The sequence below is a fragment of the Triturus cristatus genome, chromosome 7, assembly GCF_964204655.1.
Source record: "Triturus cristatus chromosome 7, aTriCri1.1, whole genome shotgun sequence".
Lineage (NCBI taxonomy): Eukaryota > Metazoa > Chordata > Amphibia > Caudata > Salamandridae > Triturus > Triturus cristatus.
Genome location: NC_140590.1, coordinates 261,124,742 through 261,146,304, shown reverse-complemented (window position 1 = coordinate 261,146,304; position 21,563 = coordinate 261,124,742). Strand labels below are relative to the sequence as shown.

The 21,563-nt window shown below is 48.8% G+C and overlaps 1 protein-coding gene across 2 annotated transcripts in view; it reads left to right on the top strand.

Annotated features, from left to right (window-relative positions):
* Window positions 1–21,563, top strand: part of IRF3 (interferon regulatory factor 3) — a 160,954-nt gene that overhangs the window by 51,285 nt on the left and 88,106 nt on the right. For both annotated transcript variants that reach the window (XR_014966408.1, XM_085616157.1), the window contains exon 2: window positions 2,066–2,307. Coding sequence is in view for 1 of the 2 variants with exons in the window: in XM_085616157.1 (XP_085472283.1) it covers window positions 2,143–2,307 (165 nt within the window). In the remaining variant the exon portion in view is untranslated. The remainder of the gene's footprint in view (window positions 1–2,065; window positions 2,308–21,563) is intronic.

The window sequence follows — 21,563 nt, the reverse complement described above, 5'->3', positions numbered from 1 at the left end:
CTTGGGGCGTTAACTGCACCACAAAAAAGGTGATAGATGGAATGCTTGAATAAATCTCATCCACTGGCAGTTGCTTGGGCCGCGCTGCAATCCATCCTTTTTCGCCCACTAGGTCACCTCAAGGTGAACCCAGCCATATGCAAATCAGTCTTGACCCTGCTCCAATGGCAACAGTCCAGCCCGAACTGCCAAGCCAAATACTCCCTGAACCAGGAATACAAGCAACGCAGGACCGGTGTCACCTTGATTAGGGCTCATCAGACAGGTATAGCTTGCTTCTAGTGGCACAGTGAGCAGGGAACCCATGTCTGGGCATACCCGTCGCACTTGGGGCGAAACCAATCCTAGGTTGCTTGTATCCAGATCCTCCATATCAGCCCAGAATGCAGATCCATGTAACTGGACGATTTAGAATCCGTTGATTATTTCTTTACCAACAGCGCCAGTAGGGCCTGTCAGCCCTGGAGGGCCGCCCTAACGGCGCGGCCTCTGGTCCCTCCCCTGCTGGCCCCTTCACCACTTCTCTTCACTTAGGACTTCGACGGAGAGCACGTCAAAAGGGCAGCCCCCACACCTCCAGCCACACAACGTGTTGAGCATATCCTTTTAGGCACCCACGCCAGGTCCAGAACACCAGGCTTCACCTCCGTCCCCACTGCCTCCAAGACCAACAGTGCCTCTATAATGACCTTATTGTGCCCTTCTGCCATTACGCTCCCTTTAATATCTCCGCTACTCAACGCAGACCCTACCTTAAAACTATCCACAAATCCCACATCTTTATCCCATTTACGCCTGCACAAAGTCACTAACCCACAAAAAAGGTCATAACCCCAGAGTGGTGTGCAGCCGTGCCAGTGGAAAAAGGAGGGCCTAGTTACCACTGCCCAGTTGTCTGAAGCCAAGAAGCCCACCTAATCTTATCCAATCACCAATGGTCCTCCTGTGTACCTAGAACTCGACCACACGTCTGAATCACAGTAGGGTAGGGCTGCTGTGTCGCCCACACCTCACCAAACCTCCATTGTCTCACAAAGTGGCACAGTAACAAGATTTGCAGATTCTAGTGGCGGAACCGTCCATTCGGTAGCCACTGTGGTTGAGCCCTGCAAACAAGGGGATCTCCATTCTGCCACGGAGCTAGTGGTGGATGGACCTGAGTGACTAGCTGCGTTGCTCGAGTGTATGAGGACAGGACAGTGAGGGACCGCCAGAAAGGATGCACTGGTGACACAAGAACAAAAAAAATAAAAAATAAAAAACTCTTCAATAGTGGCAGAGCAGAGAAGCCGACAGCAGCTTAAAAATGCAATGCAAACAAGCTCAGAGCTTGCAAGACTTCGGGACAGCCATGTTGCGGTGAGTCTGCATCGAGGTACAAAAAGGAAAGCCAATGGAGTGGTCATTAAGGGATCAGGTTCACACTAGAGTCAAATACTTTTAAAAATTATGGTTGCAAGTCAAGCTGTGTAAGGAACAGAATATAGATGATCAAAGGAATGAAACTGGGGAATATATCTTAAGTGCTGAAAGAGGAAATGTTACCATTTCTTCTGACTTTGGGCAGGACCCCCAGGAGGGTGGTACAGTAAACAGCTCTCCTGCACTACCCAGGTGAATCTTCTGCCAAAGAAGCTGTAACAAGGATATAGTAGTGAGTAGCAGCATGGTTTTCTTTCACATTGTGCCTGGAGTATTTGTGTAGGAGAAACAAACAAATAATATTTTATTAGTTGGTTTGTTTGGTAATAAGATGCACCCTACACCAACCCAAGGTAGATTGTAATTGCACAATACCTTCTGTGCTTGGCAGGGGAGCCGCACTAAGGGCAGATCGACTATGTTTAATGCCATGCACTGCAGCATACCTCGCATGCACCTAAAGGAGCTGAATTATTGAACCATACTAAACCCGCAAGGTAAGGTCGGGGTTAGAATTCTGTGTACAGTGTGCTGGGTGCTTTGAGGGGACTGGGGGTGAGGGCTTCTTACCAGAGCACCATAGCTATGACCTTGAATAATTGATTATTTCTAACTCACACTCTCCTTGTATTCCTCGAATTAGGTCTACACTGACAGCTTTACCTACCAGAGTATCCAACCTGCACTGCTGGATTTCAGACCAAGTCTCCTCTTCCCATCATGAGCTCCCAGAAGCCCCTCATCATTCCCTGGTTAAAGAGCCAGATCAATAACTCTGAGTATCCCGGCCTGACCTGGGTGAACCCCGAGTACACACGATTCCGCATACCCTGGAAGCACGGCCTGCGCCGCGACAAGTCAGACCAGGACTTCAAAATCTTTGAGGTAAAACTACTTAGGTGCTTGGTGCTGGGCTGGTGGTTTTGTGCCTGTGTCTGTTTGATCACTAGAGATGTGTGGAGAGGTCCGGGGGAGGATAGTGTCCATGCTGTTCTAAAATGATCAGGAAGATGCTGCTATCTGGGATTCCTGGGCATCACTGATGATAGCTCTGGAGCACGGTTCTGTTGTATGTTAACCTGTCACGATGTTTCTCTGTCAGCAAAAAATAATTTACTTTTTGGGGCCTTCTAAATCATTATCCTGTGTTTTTAACATTGGTAGCAAAATTGCGTGGCCAATTCTGATTTGCAAATGGTTGGTCCCTCTGTGTATTCTTAAGGAGGAGCTAAAATGATACAATGGAGTGAATGCTGCCCAGAGTAATTGCAAGTGGATGAGATTAATTTATCAATTCCATCTTTCAAAGTTTGTTCTGAATGAGCCTTCCTAAGTAGGAGGGGCAAGCCAAGAGAGGCAGGTCCTGTATGTCAGTGTGACACAAAGCTCAAGTTTTGCCTCACTGATGAGGCCCAGTAGGCTGAAAACGATCTGGGATTACATGTGTTCCTGTTCACAAGGGACCTGGTCTAGTGTTTCAATGTGCGCTGCCCCCTGTGGGGCAGGGCCATGGCTGTTTTGCATATTTTTTGTCCTTGTCTTTAAAGGCACAGACCGAGTAAAAAACGGATTAATTGAATATAGCCCCCTCCACCCCCCGGAGAAATTACCAGGGGCTGAGCTTGATTCACGCTTTCAGTCCATCACCGTTTTTGCTGTGAAAGTGAGATTTCATCACTCACTTTACACATTCAATCGATCTGTCCCCAGAGACCACACTTACGTAGTTGAGGTCAGTATTCAGTCTCCATGTTTTTTTTAATGTTCTTAGATATTGTTCGACCTCTGTATATGCATTAAGATATGCACGTCACCCGTGTATACTCATACTGACTCTCGATACGTCTTCTTACTCAACGATTTGAACGGCATTCACTCTGTCCATGCTATCGCCTTACTATGGAGGAGACATATGTGTGGGGGAGAGTGTGGGAGCACGACTTTAATGTTCTTTCATCCCTCCTTTAACCCATCTTGGCAGGACACACCTCTAGAAGTTGGAGGACTTCACCCGTAAAAGCCCATGAATCACCTTTCTCTCTCTTCCCAAGCTCTCTCTTCTCTTCCCTCGCTCTCTCTTTCCCCTGTCGCTCCTTCTCTCTTATTCTCACTCTGAGCCTTTCTGTCTCGCGCTCACTGTCTTGTTCACTCTTCTCCTATCTTTCTCCGTGTATGTCTCCTTCTTACTCTCTCTGCCTCCTTCTCTTCCACCTCCTCCCCTCTCTCTCTCTCTCTCTCTCTTATGGATCCTTTCTTGGTAGGTTGGGAGTTCAGCTTCCATAACTATTTAGTCACTGCTCTTTCTACATACATTTGCACAGACGCTACATTGGTAAAGTGCCAAGAGTGAAAAGGGCGTCTGCCCAAAGCATCTACTGTGCACTGTTTCGCTGAGTAAGCCTTCCCATCAAGACCATTTAATGATTTTTTTTTTTATTATTTAGTTTTTGTGTAGCGAAACCTTGAAGCCAAAAAAAAAAGGTGCTAAAGGACTTTATTAGCGAAATAAGTTTGACATGTCTGTAGCATATACATAGGCAGGCGATATGTTGTGCTAAACCGATAGTGAATGTACATATGTAGTTCCATCAGTGAAGCAGACCAGTGTTGTCTATACTTGACCTTATGTACATGTATATTACTATATCTTTAACAGCCAGTAGATGATTCCTTAGAGTAGCCTAAAACTATGTAAAGGAGGCAACCACGTGTATATATGCTGAGAGGGCATTCCATATTTATGGGACATTGCCCAAAAAGGCATGGTAAATGGTGGAAAAGCTCCAGTTGAGGCGTGGAGAGGCCTTTGCCCTTAGTTCTTAGCTTCCAACAGATAGTATCAATTTGTTTTTAGCTTCCAACAGATAGTATCAATTTGTTGAAAGGTGTTTTGGAGCACCCATATTTAATACTTTTAATACTTTTAAGTTATACAGAAGGTCTTGTAGGTGCTAAATGCCTCCAGAGCCTGCCTGCTTCTTGGCACAAACACTGGCGTGATATGATCGAATTCTCATGTTCTAGGGAGGAATCAGGCAGCCGAGCAAAAGGCAGCTCTTAATAATTTTTGTATGTGTCTATGGCTTTAACTAGGTTCTATAGATTGGGTCTATTATTTATTATGATTCTTGTTCTGTCATTTGCACTGTTTGGTATTGTATTGATAAGGGTGTCATGTTTGAGTTTACAATCAAGGACAATACCCACTCATTTTCCTGACGATATGATTTTGGGTGAAGTACCCATTTTGCTCAGATGTTTGGTCCATCTAGTTGGTAGTTTACAGTTTTGTCTGGGAGTAACAGCGAGGAACTTTATCCTCAGTTTCATATTTTTATCCATGTCTGTTTTTAAGATATGTGGGGGGGGTTTGCGCCTAGACACCATTTGGACAATACATTTTTAGATAAAGCTTGATATTGTCTGTCTGCTCATGAACAGAGGCAGTGCTTCTGCAGAGTTTCACCAAATTGTTCAAAATAAAAGTTGAACACACTGGAAGTCAGACTAGAGCTCCGCGGCACCCTAAAGCCATGGATGAGTTTTATATATACAGAATCCTATTTTCACTTGCTGTAAATGGTTCATGGGGTAGGATGGAACCAGTTCAGAAGAAAGTCTTAAAGCCAATACATTTTTCCAGAAGAGTGAGGCGGATGTTGTGATCAGTGTGTCCAGCTTGGAAGGTAAGAAGGGCAGAACTAGAAGACAGACGTTTGAGGGAGTCATCTGGAGGTGGCTTCAGGCTGTATGTTAGCCAGATCTCAAGCTTGACCAGAAAGGCACCAGGAGGTGGTTTTTCTTTATCTCTTCATTTAGTTGAATGTGAAAACAACAATTGATGGAATGAATGCTGAACAATGTCAAACACTCACCTCCAGTACAAAGATCTGGGCATAAATCCATTGTGTTTTTTGCTCACCATGGCACCTCAGTTTGGATCTAACCATATGAGAATCAGTCTTGACCCTGCTCTCTATGGGAACAGACCAGCCCGTACTGCCAAGCCAGGTCCTCCCTGGACTGGAAACAAGCATCCTAGGACTGGTTTGGGGTAATAACCCCTCATTAGCCAGGATAGCATGAATCCAATGGCATGGGACCCACGTCTGGTCATCCCCATCCCACTTAGGGGTCAAATGCAAAAAGAACAATTGATAGATGGAATGCTGAACAATGTCAAACACTCACCCCCAGTACAGAGATCTGGGCCTTAATCAATAGTTTTTTTGCTCATCACACCTACCCAGTTTGGACCTAGCAAATGCAAACCGATCTTGACCCTGCTCACTGTGTAAGCACTGTGTAAGCAGTCCAGCCCGAAGTGCCAAGCCAGGCCCTCCTTGGACTGGAATCAAGCATACCGGGACCGGTTTCAGAGTATCTCCCCATATCAGCCAAACTAGCTTGAATCCATTGAAATAGCGAGCAAGGGACCCACGTCTGGCATTCCCGTCCTACTTGGGGTGACAAATTCGCAAAACGAACAATTGATGTACAGAGTGCTGAACAATGTCAAACACTCCCCAGTATAGAGATCTGGGCCTAAATCCATTGTTTTTCATGTTCAACATTCCATCCATCATGTTTTTCGTGTTGCTATAGTTGTCGTAAGAGGGAAGGGTATGCCCAGACATGGGTCCCGTGCTCACTATGCCACTGGATTCAAGCTAGCCTGGATGGTGAGGGGTGAAACCGGGAAACCAGTCCCCGGATGCTTGTTTTCCTGTTCAGGAAGGTCCTGGCCTGGTGATTCGGGCTGGACTGTTCCCATAGGGAGCAGGGTCAAGACTGATTTGCAGATGGCTGGGTCCAAACTGGTGTGGCATGGTGAGCAAAAGAAATGATGGATTTAACCCAGATCTGTGGCTGGGTGAATGTTTGACGATGTTCAGCATTCCATCCATCATATTTTTGTGTTGCATTTAGTTGAATGGCCTCTAATTCTGCAAGCATGATTATAGGATATGGGAGGCTAGTAATTGGTCTAAAGTTTCTTGTTTGGGTAGGTATTCTAGAGCAAGGGCAGACTGTGGGAAAATTTGAAATGGAGGGATGGCCCGGTCTCAGTGGTTGCATTTCCAATGTCATTTGGTTAATAATCTTTATCTTATCACAGAGGCAGTCTGTACCTCGAAGTGCTTCTTTAGGTTTATAAACAGGCTAAATAACATTTCATTTTGACTGGTCTTTAGATTGTGTGTCAACCTGATTTGAACAAAAGAATAATCTTGCCCCCAAGACTCAGCATATATAAAAGCTCCATATATCTGGTTATTTGCCTGTCACCAATGCCAGGAAAGGAGCAGTGAATGAAGTCACCCCTACGCGAACACCTCCAGACAAGGAAAACTACAGAGTGGATGCAGTGGGTAAAGAGACAGGAGCTTCCATATGTTGACGAACTGTACATTACTAGACAGAAGAAGTAAGACCTGAAGGAACTCATTAAGTTTCTCAGTGAAGAGAATATAAGCAGATGTCATTGATCAGGAATGAAAAGTAATTGCCCACATGGATAGAGCCAACATGTCAAGCAGGCATCTGACTATTTGCTTGGTGCTCGGGTTCTTCTCATATGAGCAGGTCCAGACCAGCTCACCCCTGACCGCTGCCAGCGAATGTAGGCCTGCCTGACCTGACAGTCACCAAGCAGCAGTAAGTTCCAGGTTCCCTCTGTCCCTCAGGACCAGCGCCAAGATCTCCACTCCCCTTTGAGCTAAAGGATTCCACGTTCTTGACTTAATCTGGAATCCCTGGCTGATGATTCTTTTTGTCTGCTTGGAAGTGTGGAGGGGAGAAAATTATCGTTAGCCACTTATACATTTACGTTCCAATGAACTATGACTCCGAAGAACCACAGACTCCCAAACTTGTTGAGTTAGTTTATTACAAAGCCAAGAACAGCTGGACATACAAACACCTCAAGACGAGGGTGTAGAAATACATTGAAACTAATACAAAGCCGAGGAGGAGCCTAGCGCGCAACCAAGATGGCCGCGTAGGTGCGAGGCTCCCGAGGACCTCCGCGACCTCCTGCATAAATCCTGACAGAATCCTGTCCCAGATGAGGGGACTGTATTTGTGAGCCCGTGCAGAGGTGACGCCCGTTTTCCGTTTCTAAATCGGACCTCGGACACCGGCAGGAGCATCGATTGAGGTTTGCGGCCTTCTCCACGCCGGTCCCCCGTACTGGAGTTGTGGGGCGATCAACAGCGGCGGGCGAGGCTGGGTGGCTCGCGTGCCCCGCACTTTCACTTTCGCTTTTGCGCCCTCCTTGCTGCCAGGCAAGGTTGGGCTGCGGGGCGGTGTGCGGTGCTGTGGCCTCGTTGGGCTGCCCGCCGGCCTGCCGGCTGTGATCCATCCTGAGGAGCGGTGGTCGCCCCCCCCCGGAGCCCTTGAACGGGATTGTCTGCCCCCTTTCTGAGGAGATTGGCTCGGTTTGGGGATTGCGACCATGGCCACAAAACAAGATGGCGACCGGGCCAAGGTGAAGTCGACCCGTCGTGGCACGGCCCAACAATCCAATAACATGGACCGCTACACCCTCCAGAAGGGATCTCCGGAGGTGCTGCGTAGGTCCCCCACGGGCCCGACTGATGCTCCTGTTCCGCCCACGGACCTGACCCTCCGGGACGTCATGGGCGCCATCGCCGAGATGAAGGCCTCGGTGGACCAGCGCTTTGACACTCTGGCGCAGAAGATCGACTCGGTCCTCGTGGACGTGGGCCTCGTGAGAGCCGACCTGTCTAAAACAAATGATCGGGTCGATTCTTTGGCCCACTCTACTTCGGGCCTCACAACTGACGTGGCGGCCCTCCAACAGGAGGTGCGCAGGCTTGGCCAGGCGAGCGCCCTGATGAATCGTCGACTGGAGGATTCCGAGGGTCGGGCCCGGAGAAACAACGTCCGCATTATCGGGGTGCCGGAGGGACGTGAGGCGGAGGCAGCGGATCTGTTCGTGGAGGACCTGGTCCTCACCCACCTACAACCTCGGGGGCTGAGCAAATTCTTTGCAGTGGAACGGGCCCACAGGGTCCCCGGGGGTAGGCCTAAGATCGGCGGCCCTCCGAGGCCTCTCATCGCCCGGATCTTCAATTTTAGGGACAGAGACGCTATCCTGCAGACTTCTAGGCTCCAAGGGCCAGTCAGACTTGATAACATGGATGTTAATTTCTATCCTGACTTTACCCCGGCGGTCCAAAAGCAGAGACTAAGCTTTCTGGGTGTCAAACGTCGCCTGCGAGACCTGAATCTCAAATATTCGATGCTTTTTCCAGCTAAGCTGAGGGTGGAGGTAGATGGTCGCACGCATTTTTTTGATCGTCCCGAGGCGGCCGGGGACTGGCTGGACACTTTGCCCGGAGATCGGGACCGGGGGGGCGGGGGGGGGAGCGGTTGGTGGGGAGGGCCCGCCGGATCAGGACTAAGGGACTAATGGTAGGCCTTGCTCCGGGCTGTGTTGTTGTCACCATTGACTGTTAGAGTAAGTTCCCCTCCTGTGGAGGTCGTGCGGGGTCTCTTGGGGGATCTCCCTCCTCCTCTGGGGGACTAGTTAGTTTTCTTCTATGGGGCGACAGGCACACTGCACTTTGGGGGGGCTGTTTGGGCTCATGCAGGGGTGCAGGGTGGGGGGAGTTCTGTTGGGATGGGTGGGTTGGGGTGGGGTGTGGTTCGTTTTTACCGCAAGGCAAACCCTTTATTGTACTGGTGTTTTTGAGTTGCTCTCGGGGGGACGAATGATGGCTTTTGTATGTGATGGGGGTAGGGACCTGACTTTGTTGTCCTGGAACGTTAACGGGCTGGGGGATAGGATTAAGCGGGGTGTGGTCCTGCAGTATCTGAAACGGATTTCGCCTGATGTGGTCTTTCTGCAGGAGACACACCTTATTGGTAATTCCTTTTGTGCCATGAATCGACGTGGTTATCGTTTGGTGGCCCACTCGGGCTTTACATCAGGCTCACGAGGGGTGGGCATTATGGTCAAGACCTCGCTCCCGCTAGAAATAGACGAGGTGCGCCACGATGAGAGGGGACGCTACACTGTTCTGGTGGGGAGAATGGAGGGCAAAGTAGTCGTCTTTGTCTCAGTGTACGTCCCACCGGGGTTACAGTCCACCACCTTTGCGGACCTGGGACGCCTCCTTCTTGACCTTCCAGGGGGGCTTCTGGTGGTTGGGGGGGACTTCAACGCGGTGGTTTCTGGGACTATGGATCGCTCTCCCCCTAGGGACCTCCCCCGGGCACAGGCGTGGCTGTCGGGCCTTTTGGACACACTGGGATTGGTAGACTGTTGGCGTTTAAAGCATCCCACTCAGCTGCAGTACACCTTCCATTCGGGTGCCCATGGCAGCCTTTCGCGGCTTGATCATATCCTTGTCCCTGCGGCCTATGCCGGGAGGGTGGGGGAGGTGCGCCATTTGGCTAGGGGCATTTCAGATCACTCCCCGCTCCTGTTGCACTTTGGTGTCTTCCCGAGGGGGGAGGGCAGGGTAGCTCCAATCAACGCTTGGTACCTGCGCGACCCCACTATTCGCGCTGACTTGATTAAATCCTTGCAACGGTATTTCGAGGAGAATGTGGGGTCAGTCCTGTCGGCTATCTCCCTGTGGGAGGCTTTTAAGACAGTGCTGAGAGGGGAGGCCCTTTCCTTTATTTCCCATGCCCGGAGGCGCGCACAGGAGGAGGTGACCCGGGTGGAGGCCGAAATTACTGAATTGGAGGGTGATTTGGGGAGTGGGGTGACTGACGCTGCGCTCCACGTTCTGCACCTTAAGCAGGCGGCCTATAGGGCCCTCGTCACGGAGGCGGCCAGGGGCCTCAGCAGAGAGCAACAGGGGCGATTGTATGATGTGGGTGATAAGGCGGGTAAGTTGATTGCGTGGTTGGATAAGAAGGAGAGAGCGAGTCGTGTGGTCCCGCTGATTGAGAGGACGGATGGCGTGCGTGTCATTGAGCCGGAAGGCATTGTTTCTTGCTTCGCGGATTATTTCCGCGAGGTATATTCCCCGGTTTCTCCCTGCTCGGAGGAGGATTCCCATGCCCTGCTGCGTGACATCGCGCTCCCCTCCCTTTCTGTGGAGGACAGGGAGTTGCTGGATGCCGCCCCCACCTCGGACGAAATCGCCCTCGCTATCCGCTCGGTCGCTTCGGGCAAGGCCATGGGCCCGAACGGCATTCCTATCGAGTTATACAAGCTGCGACCGGATGAACTGGCACCCCACCTCCGCGCAATGTTCCTTGCGGCCCACTCGCGGGGCTCCCTCCCGCCGGACCAGCGTCTGGCTACCATCGTGGTCATCCACAAGGAGGGGAGACCTCGAGATCGGGTCACATCCTATCGGCCTATCTCGCTCTTGAATGCGGAACCTAAAATCCTCGCCAAGGTGCTCGCCAACCGGCTGGTCGGCGTGGTGGGCGACCTGGTCCACCAAGACCAGTCCGGCTTTATCCCCCACCGCAATACGGCTCTTAATCTGCGACGCCTGCACGGCGTGCTAGCGCGTGTTCCGTTCGTGCGGGAGCCGGCCATCTTGGCGTCGTTGGACGCCACTATGGCGTTCGACACACTCGAGTGGCCGTACATCTGGGCGATGCTGGCGAAATTTGGCTTTGGGCCGGGTTTCATCAGCTGGGTCAAATTGTTGTACTCGGACCCACTTGCGCAGGTGGTGGTGAATGGTCGAGTCTCGGCCCCATTCGTGCTGGGACGGGGCACGCGACAGGGTTGCCCCCTGTCGCCGCTCCTGTTCGCACTGGCTTTGGAACCCCTGGCAGAGTGGCTGCGGTGGCACCCTTCCATCCGAGGTCTCCGTTGGACCCCTGAGTATGAGGACCGCGTGTCTCTCTATGCAGACGACATCCTTTTGTACTTAGCCTCCCCGCGCAAATCACTGATTGTCCTGGTCGATGTTCTACGCTCTTTTGGGCGCAATTCAGGCCTTGTCATCAACTGGGCCAAATCCTGTATCTATGTGCTTTCCGGGGAGGCTCCTGTCCTCCCGCGGGGCTGTCCGATCCGGATTGCCTCGGAGGGATTTCGATACTTGGGTGTCTACATTACGCTGGACCCGGTGGCCCGCTACGAGCGAAATTTGCTTCCCCCCCTCCAGCGCTTGAAGGAGGACGTCGCGCGCTGGCGGCGCTTGCCACTTTCGCCGCTCGGCCGGGCGGCGTTGTTCAAGATGATGTCACTGCCGCGCTTCCTGTACGCTCTCCAGAACACTATGGACTTGGTCCCAGCGCGCTACTTCCGTGAAGTGGAAGGTCTACAGCGCCGCCTGTTCTGGGATGGGAGGCCGCGTATAGCCTTGGCAAAGTTGACGCTCCCGTGGTACGACGGAGGAATTGCCCTCCCGGATATCAAACGGTATTACTGGGCCTCCCAGTTAGCTGCAATTAATCAGGGCCTTTATGGGCCCGCCCTAAACCCGGCATTTGAAATGGACAAGATGCTCCTGCCCGGTGGCGACTATAATCGCGCGCTCTACGCTAGTGTGCCCGATTCCCGCTTGACGGGACCCACGCGTGTCATGGTGCGAGTATGGCACGCGGCTAATGCAGCTATGGGCTGGAAGGACCGTTTGACCCGGGCGTCACCGCTGTATGCGTCTGAGAGGTTGGGATCTCTGTGGACCTCGAAGGGCTTTGAGCAGTGGGACACTATAGGCATCAGTACAGTGGGGGATCTCTGGACGAGGGGAGGATTTAAAACATTCGAGACGTTGCAGGCGGAGTTTCAGCTGCGGGACAGTGAATACTTTCGGTACCTGCAGGTCCGTCACGCGCTGGGCTCCGTCTTCCCAGACGTGGCCTCCATCCCGGAGTCCTCCCCCCTGGAGGATCGAGTGCTAGATGGCCATGTTCCGGACAGCACGATCTCCCTCATTTACAAGAAATTGATAAATGATCGCTCGGGCTTACTGACTGGCCTCCGCGAGGCCTGGGTTGCCGATGGGCTGGAGTTGGACGACGAGGACTGGATTTCCGCGGTGGCCTCTCCGAAGGAGGTGGCCATCCCGGCTCACCTTCGTTTCGTCCAGCTTAAGATACTCCACCGGGTGTACATGACGGGGCCAAGGCTTCTGCGTATGGGCTATGCCGAGGACGGATTGTGTAAGCGTGGGTGTGGTGCTTCAGCGACCTTTTTGCACATTTTGTGGGAATGCCCGAGGGTGGAGCGATTCTGGCGTGGTGTGCATGAGGTCCTGCGAGCGGTTACGCATGTCGCGCTGTTGCCTGAAGCGAGGAGATGTTTGCTGAATGTGTGGGAACCGACCGATTACTCGGTTCCGCAGACGCGATGGGTGACTCTGGGCTATATGGTGGCTAAACGGGACGTTGCACAGCTGTGGGGATCCCAGAGGTCCCCGGCGGTGTCGGCCTGGAAAGAACACATGGATTGGTGCATGTTCCGAGAAAAGGTGGTGTATGTGGCGCGGGGTAAGCCTGGGGCATGGGTGAAGATATGGGGCCCCTGGAACGCCTACCGCGGGGATATCTGCGAGCCGCCGTTGTTGCCTCCCGCTTCACCAGCTCCATCCCCCTAGTTTACTCCCTCCCTCATTTCCGAGCACAGTGTTCTCCCAGTCTCGGACCTGTTTCCCTTCCCCTCTCGGGGGGTTTTTAGTGGATGGTTTGGGGTTCCCCATTTGAGGAGCACGTGCTGCCACTTTCGATCGTGGGTTGCCTTGCGGGTGTGTGTTTATTTTTGTTGTTGTGTTGTATAAAATGAAACCGTATTGTGGGCTCAGAGCCGTATGGCCCGCGTTGTGGATACCTCCTGCCTTAGTATCTATGCAAATCTAAGTGCCTCGTTGTATGTATGTCATTTGTTATCGTCACTTTAGCGGCCGGCCGGAAGGTTGTAGGCCCATGCCTGTATATATTTGAGATTGCAATAAACGGTTTCAAAAAAAAAAAAAAAAAAAAAAAAAAAGATTATGGTAAAAAAAAAAAAAAGAAACTAATACAAAGCCAAGTTAAGACAATGAAGCAAGCACAACATAACCAATTTGAGAATCAGGACACAAGAGGAAATATGCCCTCATTGGAGGTTCGTAGGTAAAGAGCATTAATCTATCCCTACACTAACACTAACGTGACATCCCTATTTAGCATTCCCAAGGCAAGTTCTGAAAAGGTGTCAGCTCGTGAAGGAGTACCAAGAAGACCATCCACGTGGAATGGGTCAAGTAGCATAAAGCTACATCTAAGATGCTCTCTCATCTCAAGTCAAGGCAGAAGGCCCCCGACTCTGTCCTTGACCCAAATACAAGAATCATATGCAATTCCCAGGTCCAGTGCGGTGTCACCCCATCCATGCAAGACACCTCCTCGTAGGTAGCTTTCCATGTGGCAGCGATGCTCCAAGGCCTTGGCTTGATTACCTTGATTCCCAGGCTCACTCCTGTGAGCAAGAACACCATGCCACATTATCAGCATCGCCTTCAATGTATCTTCTACTCCCTAAGCCTAACTCCTAAAACAAAGACATTATTATAACTAACGAAGATAAGTTTCTCCACCTGCAACAGAAACGTGAGAAAGAACAAATATAAGAATTCTACTAGCAACCCCAACTAGATAGTGACATGGAAAGTACACATTTGGTCTACAGAATTCGGCCAACATAAGAAACAGCATATAACATCGTAAAACACACGTACACATAATCAATAATACTGAGCACGTTTAAATCAATGCCTTACACAAGTATATGAATTATAATGTTCATCAATCACGTATAGAATCTTCATATCAAGATTTAAGTTTAATCATATATAATTGAAATGCAGATTCTCCATGTTATACGAACATATGTCTAACACTTCACCTTACACATTATTACAGTATACATCCTAATGTTAACAAGATAAAAGATTATATGCGGGTTCAGACTATCTTTGATTATGATGCACCCCTACAATGCCAGAGCAATTTGTGCTCTATCAGATCCCCCCTCTGTTGACTAGTGTGATCACACTCACTTTACTCTCTGTAGAAAGAACCAACCTAAACAGAAGTTGTAGCCAGTTTTCCCTGTCGAAACTTCTCCAAACTCTTGAGATTCTCATAGTGAGTGTCCTGCAGTCTCTCCAGTCTCCTCTCCCGTTCTCTAAGAGAATTCTCAACTTGACTGGATCTATCCCACTTGAAAGCTTTCACCATTCCCTTCAAAAGAATGACACAAACGACAACTATGACTATTGGTTTCAGAATGTACCCAAGAATTCCCTTTTACAAGACTTGAAAACCAACTTCCAATCTTTCCAAACCCTTTAGCAACTTTAGTCCAAACTCCCTCTGTTGCCAAGTCATGTATCAACATTATTTATCTCAGTGATGTTACTCATGTATTTACTCAGATCCTTACTATGGTCTGGGATATAAGTATAGCACTGTTGAACCCTCAGCATTTTACAGACTCTACCTTCATTTGCTAATAACACATCTGTTTTGCATCACCATAGCTCTTATCGAGCCCATCTCTCCGTCCACAAGTAACAATAACTGAGCTGTATTGACTGACAACTTATCCACCACAGTTGACAACTTTCTAATCTTGACATCATTCAAGACCACTCCCAAACTTGGTATCAATGCACCAAATAAGTCTCCCACAATCTCTCCCGCACTCGTACCATGTCTCTCCCTGTGCGGTGACTTCTCCTCCAGAAGCTTCAAATCCTCCACATGGTATAATTTAGGTAACACTACCGCCACATAACGTGCCATACCAATTCAGTGGCAATCGGACATACTTATTCTTCCCACACACAAAATACACATTTGGCACCACTTGGACCGCTTCTTGAAAAAACTTCTTCGCAGTGGCTTCAATCATAAAGATGTGATTGCATACATTCTGTCCCACAAAGATTTTATCATAGTGCATCTTTACCTGCCTAATGCAAAGCTTTCCTCGTTGTTCCCAATCTAAAGCTATTGGACTATAACTTCCTTTAGCCTTGTGAGACAAATCCTCCTTGGTCCATTCAAAACCTCCCTTTCTACGGTCACATTTAACTGCTAATGAGCTAGGTCTATCTTCTACTTGGTCTACAAACTTCTTCTCTAGGTCAGTTAACAATCAAGCTAAATTATGTCTATGTGCATAAGCTGTGTCTAGTGGACCAGTAGGTATGAAATACTTTCCTATTCTCTGTTCTTGCTTATAATAATCATATTTATTCAGATGCCTATAAGCTGGAACTTCTGAAAGCACCACACCGTAATTGGAGAAATAGTACTCATAATGACCCTTACCATAAAACATGCTAAGCAGCAAACTACAAGTGATACCATACGTCAAAGGTAACTGTTGGTATCTCATACCCTCCTCAACTGACGTCGATAACTGCATACACACATAACAATCCGACACATCCATCGTACTTACATACTCATACACCAACTTTGCATAAGCATTAACGTATAAACACCTTTTGACAAATCTACATGCAACAGGCGACTAGCCTTATCAATCATAGCACTGCCAGCTCCTGATGTACCCTCTTTTGTACTAGAAGTAGTAGGTGTGGATGTCCCATGTACTCCCTCCCCATCAACTTCCTGTTTGTGTGAACTTATAACAGACATGATAATGACTATCGCTATAACTATGATTACTCCTTCTATTAGTGTACCTATCACACATTTATTTCTACAGTTCGTGTTTCCAGACTCCATTTTCAAATGAGTCCAGGTTGTGACAGCAAAAGGATCAGCGCAAAGTATCTTTTTCTACCTCTCACTGCTGGACAACAAAGTTCATACAAAGTTCCTTGAAGTCGTGGAAACAGCCTTTCACGGTTCTTGGCACAATTATTGACACAACTCAAAAGACTTCCCTAGCCCTCTTTCTTCTTCTAGAGAAAATTCCCTAATTTTTTTCTTCCACTCGGGCCTAGGTTATTTTCTTCTTTGGAAAAAACGATTTTTTTTTACATTCACAGTTCAATTTACATCCCTTATAAGATCAGACCCAATTTCCTCAATAACACGCTGCAAAAGTGCAAGCCAAAATGCTGCAATCTCCTGAGCTGGTAGCTGATACCCAAAAGTCGGAAATGTAAGGTCTTCCAGAATCAAGCTTCGCAGGCCACTCAGCCTCGGAGGATCTGGCATAGTTAGTGTCAAAACTGCATTGGCTTTACCCCAGGGATTAACAGTTGGATTTCAATTATCAACTTATATAAGAAAATAAATCAATTTCTTTACTTTGCATTCATGTAGGCAAATCAATGGAATGGCTGTCTGTGACACAAAACATACGGCGAAGAAACAATTAACTGTAGTGTACAGTTAGTGACTGGTAGTGATACGTGACATAGTGCTGTACAAAAGTGACATAAATAACATATACATGACACAGGGGGATATTTATCATACGAAGTCCAAGACTCAATGCATAAGACCTAACAGTAGATATGATTTTATGTTCAGGTTTGGGAAATTGCGTGGTCTAATTGTAACTGCAACATCGACATTTCGATCCTTGACAATTGTGCAGCTAATTAGGCATCAGAAGCGGGTCTTCATCAGGACAGGGGGGGAAGGAACAAGTGACAGCCATCTTGAAACTGATACGCCGGATTTGCCCTAAACTCATGCTTCCAATTCCCGATTTTGTGATAATAATGACAAGCAATGCCCCTTTTCAAGGTACCAATGTCTGCCCGTGATTTGGAATCTGTACCTTTCCCTTTTTCCTGTCCTGAATTGTTTGATGCGTTCTGAGTCCCTCCTTGATTGTTCCCCTGATTTCGACCTAAAGTCCCTCCATTTGTCTGCACATGATCTACCCAGTTCGCATTCCTCATCTGGACCAACATTAGTTTGTCCTTTATTTTCCTGTACTTAGAATCCACCTCAGCGCAGCAATATCTGGCATACCGTAGGAACTCATCCACAGGCTTGTTCTGCCAGCAGATTAGCACAAGTTGCATTACATGAGGACCCATTAATTTTTGTTAGGCACTGGGAGATTAAGTGATTTGCCCAGAATCCCAGGATGTTCAGCGTCATTGCCGAGACTCGAACCAAGTTCCCCAGATTCGAGGTTGACCGCCCTAGCCGTTAGGCCAACTCCTCTCCCTAATTTTAAGCAGGTTCTGATTCATTAGCGTCTTGGGTGGTTCGATCTATCTTAACCTAATCAATTTCTTGTGAGGCAATCTTGGACTGTAACCAAGTAATAACTTGTTCAAACTTTTTCATAACCAAAGGTGAAGGCCCATGAATTATGTGGTCTCTATCTGATTCAATAGAAGGCCAATCAATAGCAATTTTACAAGCGGACCACAAATCGCTAGGAACCACAATGTCGAACAGCGTATTCAAATCAATCCACAACACTTTGGAAATCTTCACAAAGCGATCGACTTGCTTGTACAATTTGGTAGGTTTCTCCCTCTGCAGAGGAAAGTAATTTGTGAATGGTGCCAAATCACTCCTGCTCCAAGGCACATGCACATACCCTCTATTTGGTACCTCTCGCAATGGGTAATATTCAACTCCTTGTATACCTCCTCCTGGTGGAGGTGTTTCTCCTACCTCCTTTCTAGCGTTCATCTTTGACCAACCTTTCCTCTCATTTATTAAGCGTGCTCCATGTGCGTCTTCAACCCTATGACTCTTTTCTCTTCTAGTTCCTGATCGGTATAAGTCAACCAATGGTTTCCCTGTAGCATTTTGGTTTTACACAAATTCACATCATACTTTTGAGCCAATTATGTCAGTTTCTCATGTGCTCGCCTTGCCTTACGAGTGGCATCCTTTGCTACGAACAACAATTCATCCTGTTCATAAAGTTCTATTCTTTCCAAAGGCAAGCTTCCACTGATTATCTCATCCACTTCTGCTTTCAACCTCACTACATCTAACAATTTTGCCTTCACTGCAGCTTTAATCATTCCCTGACTTGATACGCTACTCCTTCCTCTTCACCACTCTTCTTTCTTCGTCGGGTTTCAGACGATGTAGTCTGAAAGACATGCTGATCTCCAAAGGCTCCCTGATATGTTCCTACCTCTGATATTCTTCCATTGGTCTTCTGTTTGGAGCTTCTCACATTCTCAAATCTGAATTTGAGTTCGCCAGAGACACTGACCGTATTTTACTAGACCCAACACACCCTAGAAGAGTGTGCGGTTGCTGGCAATGGGGTACTGGCTTCTACAGGCACCACAAATAGACCATTTCCATTCACTGTCACATTTCCTCCTGGATTGACCCTTTCTCCCAATCCTGACTGTTGTTGACTAGCGTTCCGTCCTCGACTCGGATCATCCACAGAAACTACAGGTCCAATGGTGACCGGTACCGTAAGGGCTTCCAGTAATCTTATAGCAGCTTTGACTCCACTCAACTCTGCACCTCCAAATGTTGGCATCCCTGTCACTTCTGCTCCTGTTGAAATCTTTCCCACCACTCCTGTACTGGGACCTGCCTGTGGCGTTACCATTCTTTCTATACTTGCCGCATTAGCCAATTCTCACCTTCCTTTTCTGTGTGTGGGTTGTATGGTGGAGGACGCTCTGCTAATAACCTGTCATCAGTATCACTCCCTTCATCTCCCTCTCCATTCCTATTCCAAGTGTCTCCTTCCTTTACTAATAGTAGGTAAACCTTTCTTCCTCAATGATGTCTACTCTCCATCTCTTCAATTGTGTGTCCCCCCACTGTGCATCCTGATGTGCTTTTATTGCCTTCCTCATTCTTCCTAGACATTTTTCCCTGTTCTTTGCCTGAGCTGCTCACATCCAAGCATCTAGTGCCTTAAACTGTGTTGGTCTGGTTGGAAGCCGTAATTAAGACATCACTCCCCTCAATTGATACAATACCTCTTATCAAAATGAACCATAGCATGGAAAAGCCAAATCTCCCTCTCTTTCATAAATCTTGTGCCAATTTAGAATCCAAACTATAGTGTGGAACCCTATGTTTGTGTCCATGTAATGTGCTAGGGTATCTTCGGTCTGTGCTTCCTCACTCACTCGAGTCACTACTCCTCTATCTCCCCTGCGCAGATCATGTAATACTTTAAAACATCGCATAATTAAACCAATTTCCTTCGACTGACAAGACTCCTCTCTTTAACCTTCCTTCTGATCACCAACCAGTCCCAGCACAGTGTTACACCAACTGATCTATTGCAGCGCGTTACACCCTGTGTCTGACGTTTTCCCCCTCGTGTTTTTTCCTGCAGGTCTTCCCCCTCTCCCACGTTCCTGTTTCCACTCTCCCTCCTCCCCAAGGCTCCTCCCAAGATCTACTTAATGGAGGCAGCAGGGCAGCTCCATTGAGCAGGTCCAGACGAGCTCTCCCCTGACTGTTGTCAGCGACCGCAGGTCAGCCTGACTGATGGTGGCTGAGTAAGTTTCCAGGTTCCCACTGCCCACCAGTGCCAAGGTCTCCTGTCCTGTAGGAACCTTGCCTGACTTTTTGTCCCCTCGCTGTTTTTTCCCACCGTTTTCCTGCAGTCCCGCTCATGCTTCTCACTCTCTCGCTTCCCCAGCGCCCCTCCCCCCAAGGCCTACTTAATAGAGGCCACAGCGTGGCCATGCTACAGATGCGTGCAGCAGGCACACCAAAGGAAAGCCCGTCTGCGCCTGTCCGTGCATGTCCGCACCTTGACCGTGTCCAGCACCAGGAACCCTGGCCCTCCGGACTTTCACATATACTCTGCTGCCAATCTTTGAACCCTAGACCTCGGTCGCAACAACAACTGCTGCCCTCTTCACAGCAGGACTGTTCATTTGTCTCCACTGCCGCTTCACCTCCACTCTAGGACCGATCACCCACACAGGAACCAGCACTACACCTTCAACCCTAGCCAAGACCACCCGTATCAAATTGGATGGCTACTCTTTTAATGCCAGATCTCTCTGCAAACACACCACCGAAATTTGGGACACCATGTCCACCCTCATCCCAAAATAAACTTAATCACCGAGACCTTGCTCACCCCAGCTCCAACCCCAGATATCACCAGGGCAACACCCATCGACTCAAGATTAAACACCATGACTGCACCAACAGACAGGGGGGCAGTATCACAATCATACACAAGGAATCAGTCACCTGCATGACCACCTACGCCAATCATGGATGACATGAACTTTCAGCTCCTCACCAACGATAATACCACTATCAAAGACACCCTTCTGTCCATACCCCTAAGACCACGGACCAGATTCAGCCACGCATCGCTTAATTCATCACCCTGCTGGCTATCAAATCCAAACACTACATCTTCCTGGGAGACTTCCCATTCCACCTAGACAACTCCACTGACTTCCTGGAACTACAGTACAGTATTGGCCTCAAGCAGCTAGTCACCGACCCCACACACAAAGCAGGAGACACAGTGGACCCCATCTTCACGTCTAGCAACAGAATCAGTTACAAGCGCACCTCGGAACTCACCTGGTCCGACCACTCCATCGTACAATTCACTGTCGCCGGACATGCCCGCACGGCCCCCAACTGACACAGTGCTCCCTTTCGCAGCTGGTCTAAGGTCACTCAACAAGAATGGATTGATGCCCTCAGTACCACACAGCTCAAAGACACCACCAACATGTACTAAGCGTTACAGAACTTCAATGACTGACTGGATCACCAGTGCCGCAGAAAAAGTCGCTCCCACCAAACCAGCCAAAACGCACGGACCCTCTGAACAAGCGAGCTGGTAAATCTTGGAACTCAGCACGTCAAAGCGCAGGTGCAGACATCTTGAAAGAAGTTGGCACACCAGCCGGAACCACAGTGACCGAGCCACCTTCAAAGTAGCCCCAATGACTACAATCAACAGATCAAGGCAGCAAAGAGGGAGGCCCTCACCCACCAGATCGACATCAACGCCTACCAAACCAAGGAACTCTTCACCATCGTCAGAGAGTTCACCTGCCCGTCAGCCACCAAAAGCTTGATCACCTCATCACAGGAACTCAGCGACGCCCTCGCCGACCACTTCCACAACAAATTAGCAACCATCTATAAGAATTTTGATCCCCAACCCTCCAACACCCTCAGCCTCCAATCAACCACCACCTTTGACCACCCGTTCACCACATGGAAAAAACTCAGTGCCCCGAACAGAGCCACCCTTTTGAACTCCATCCACTTGGGAGCAC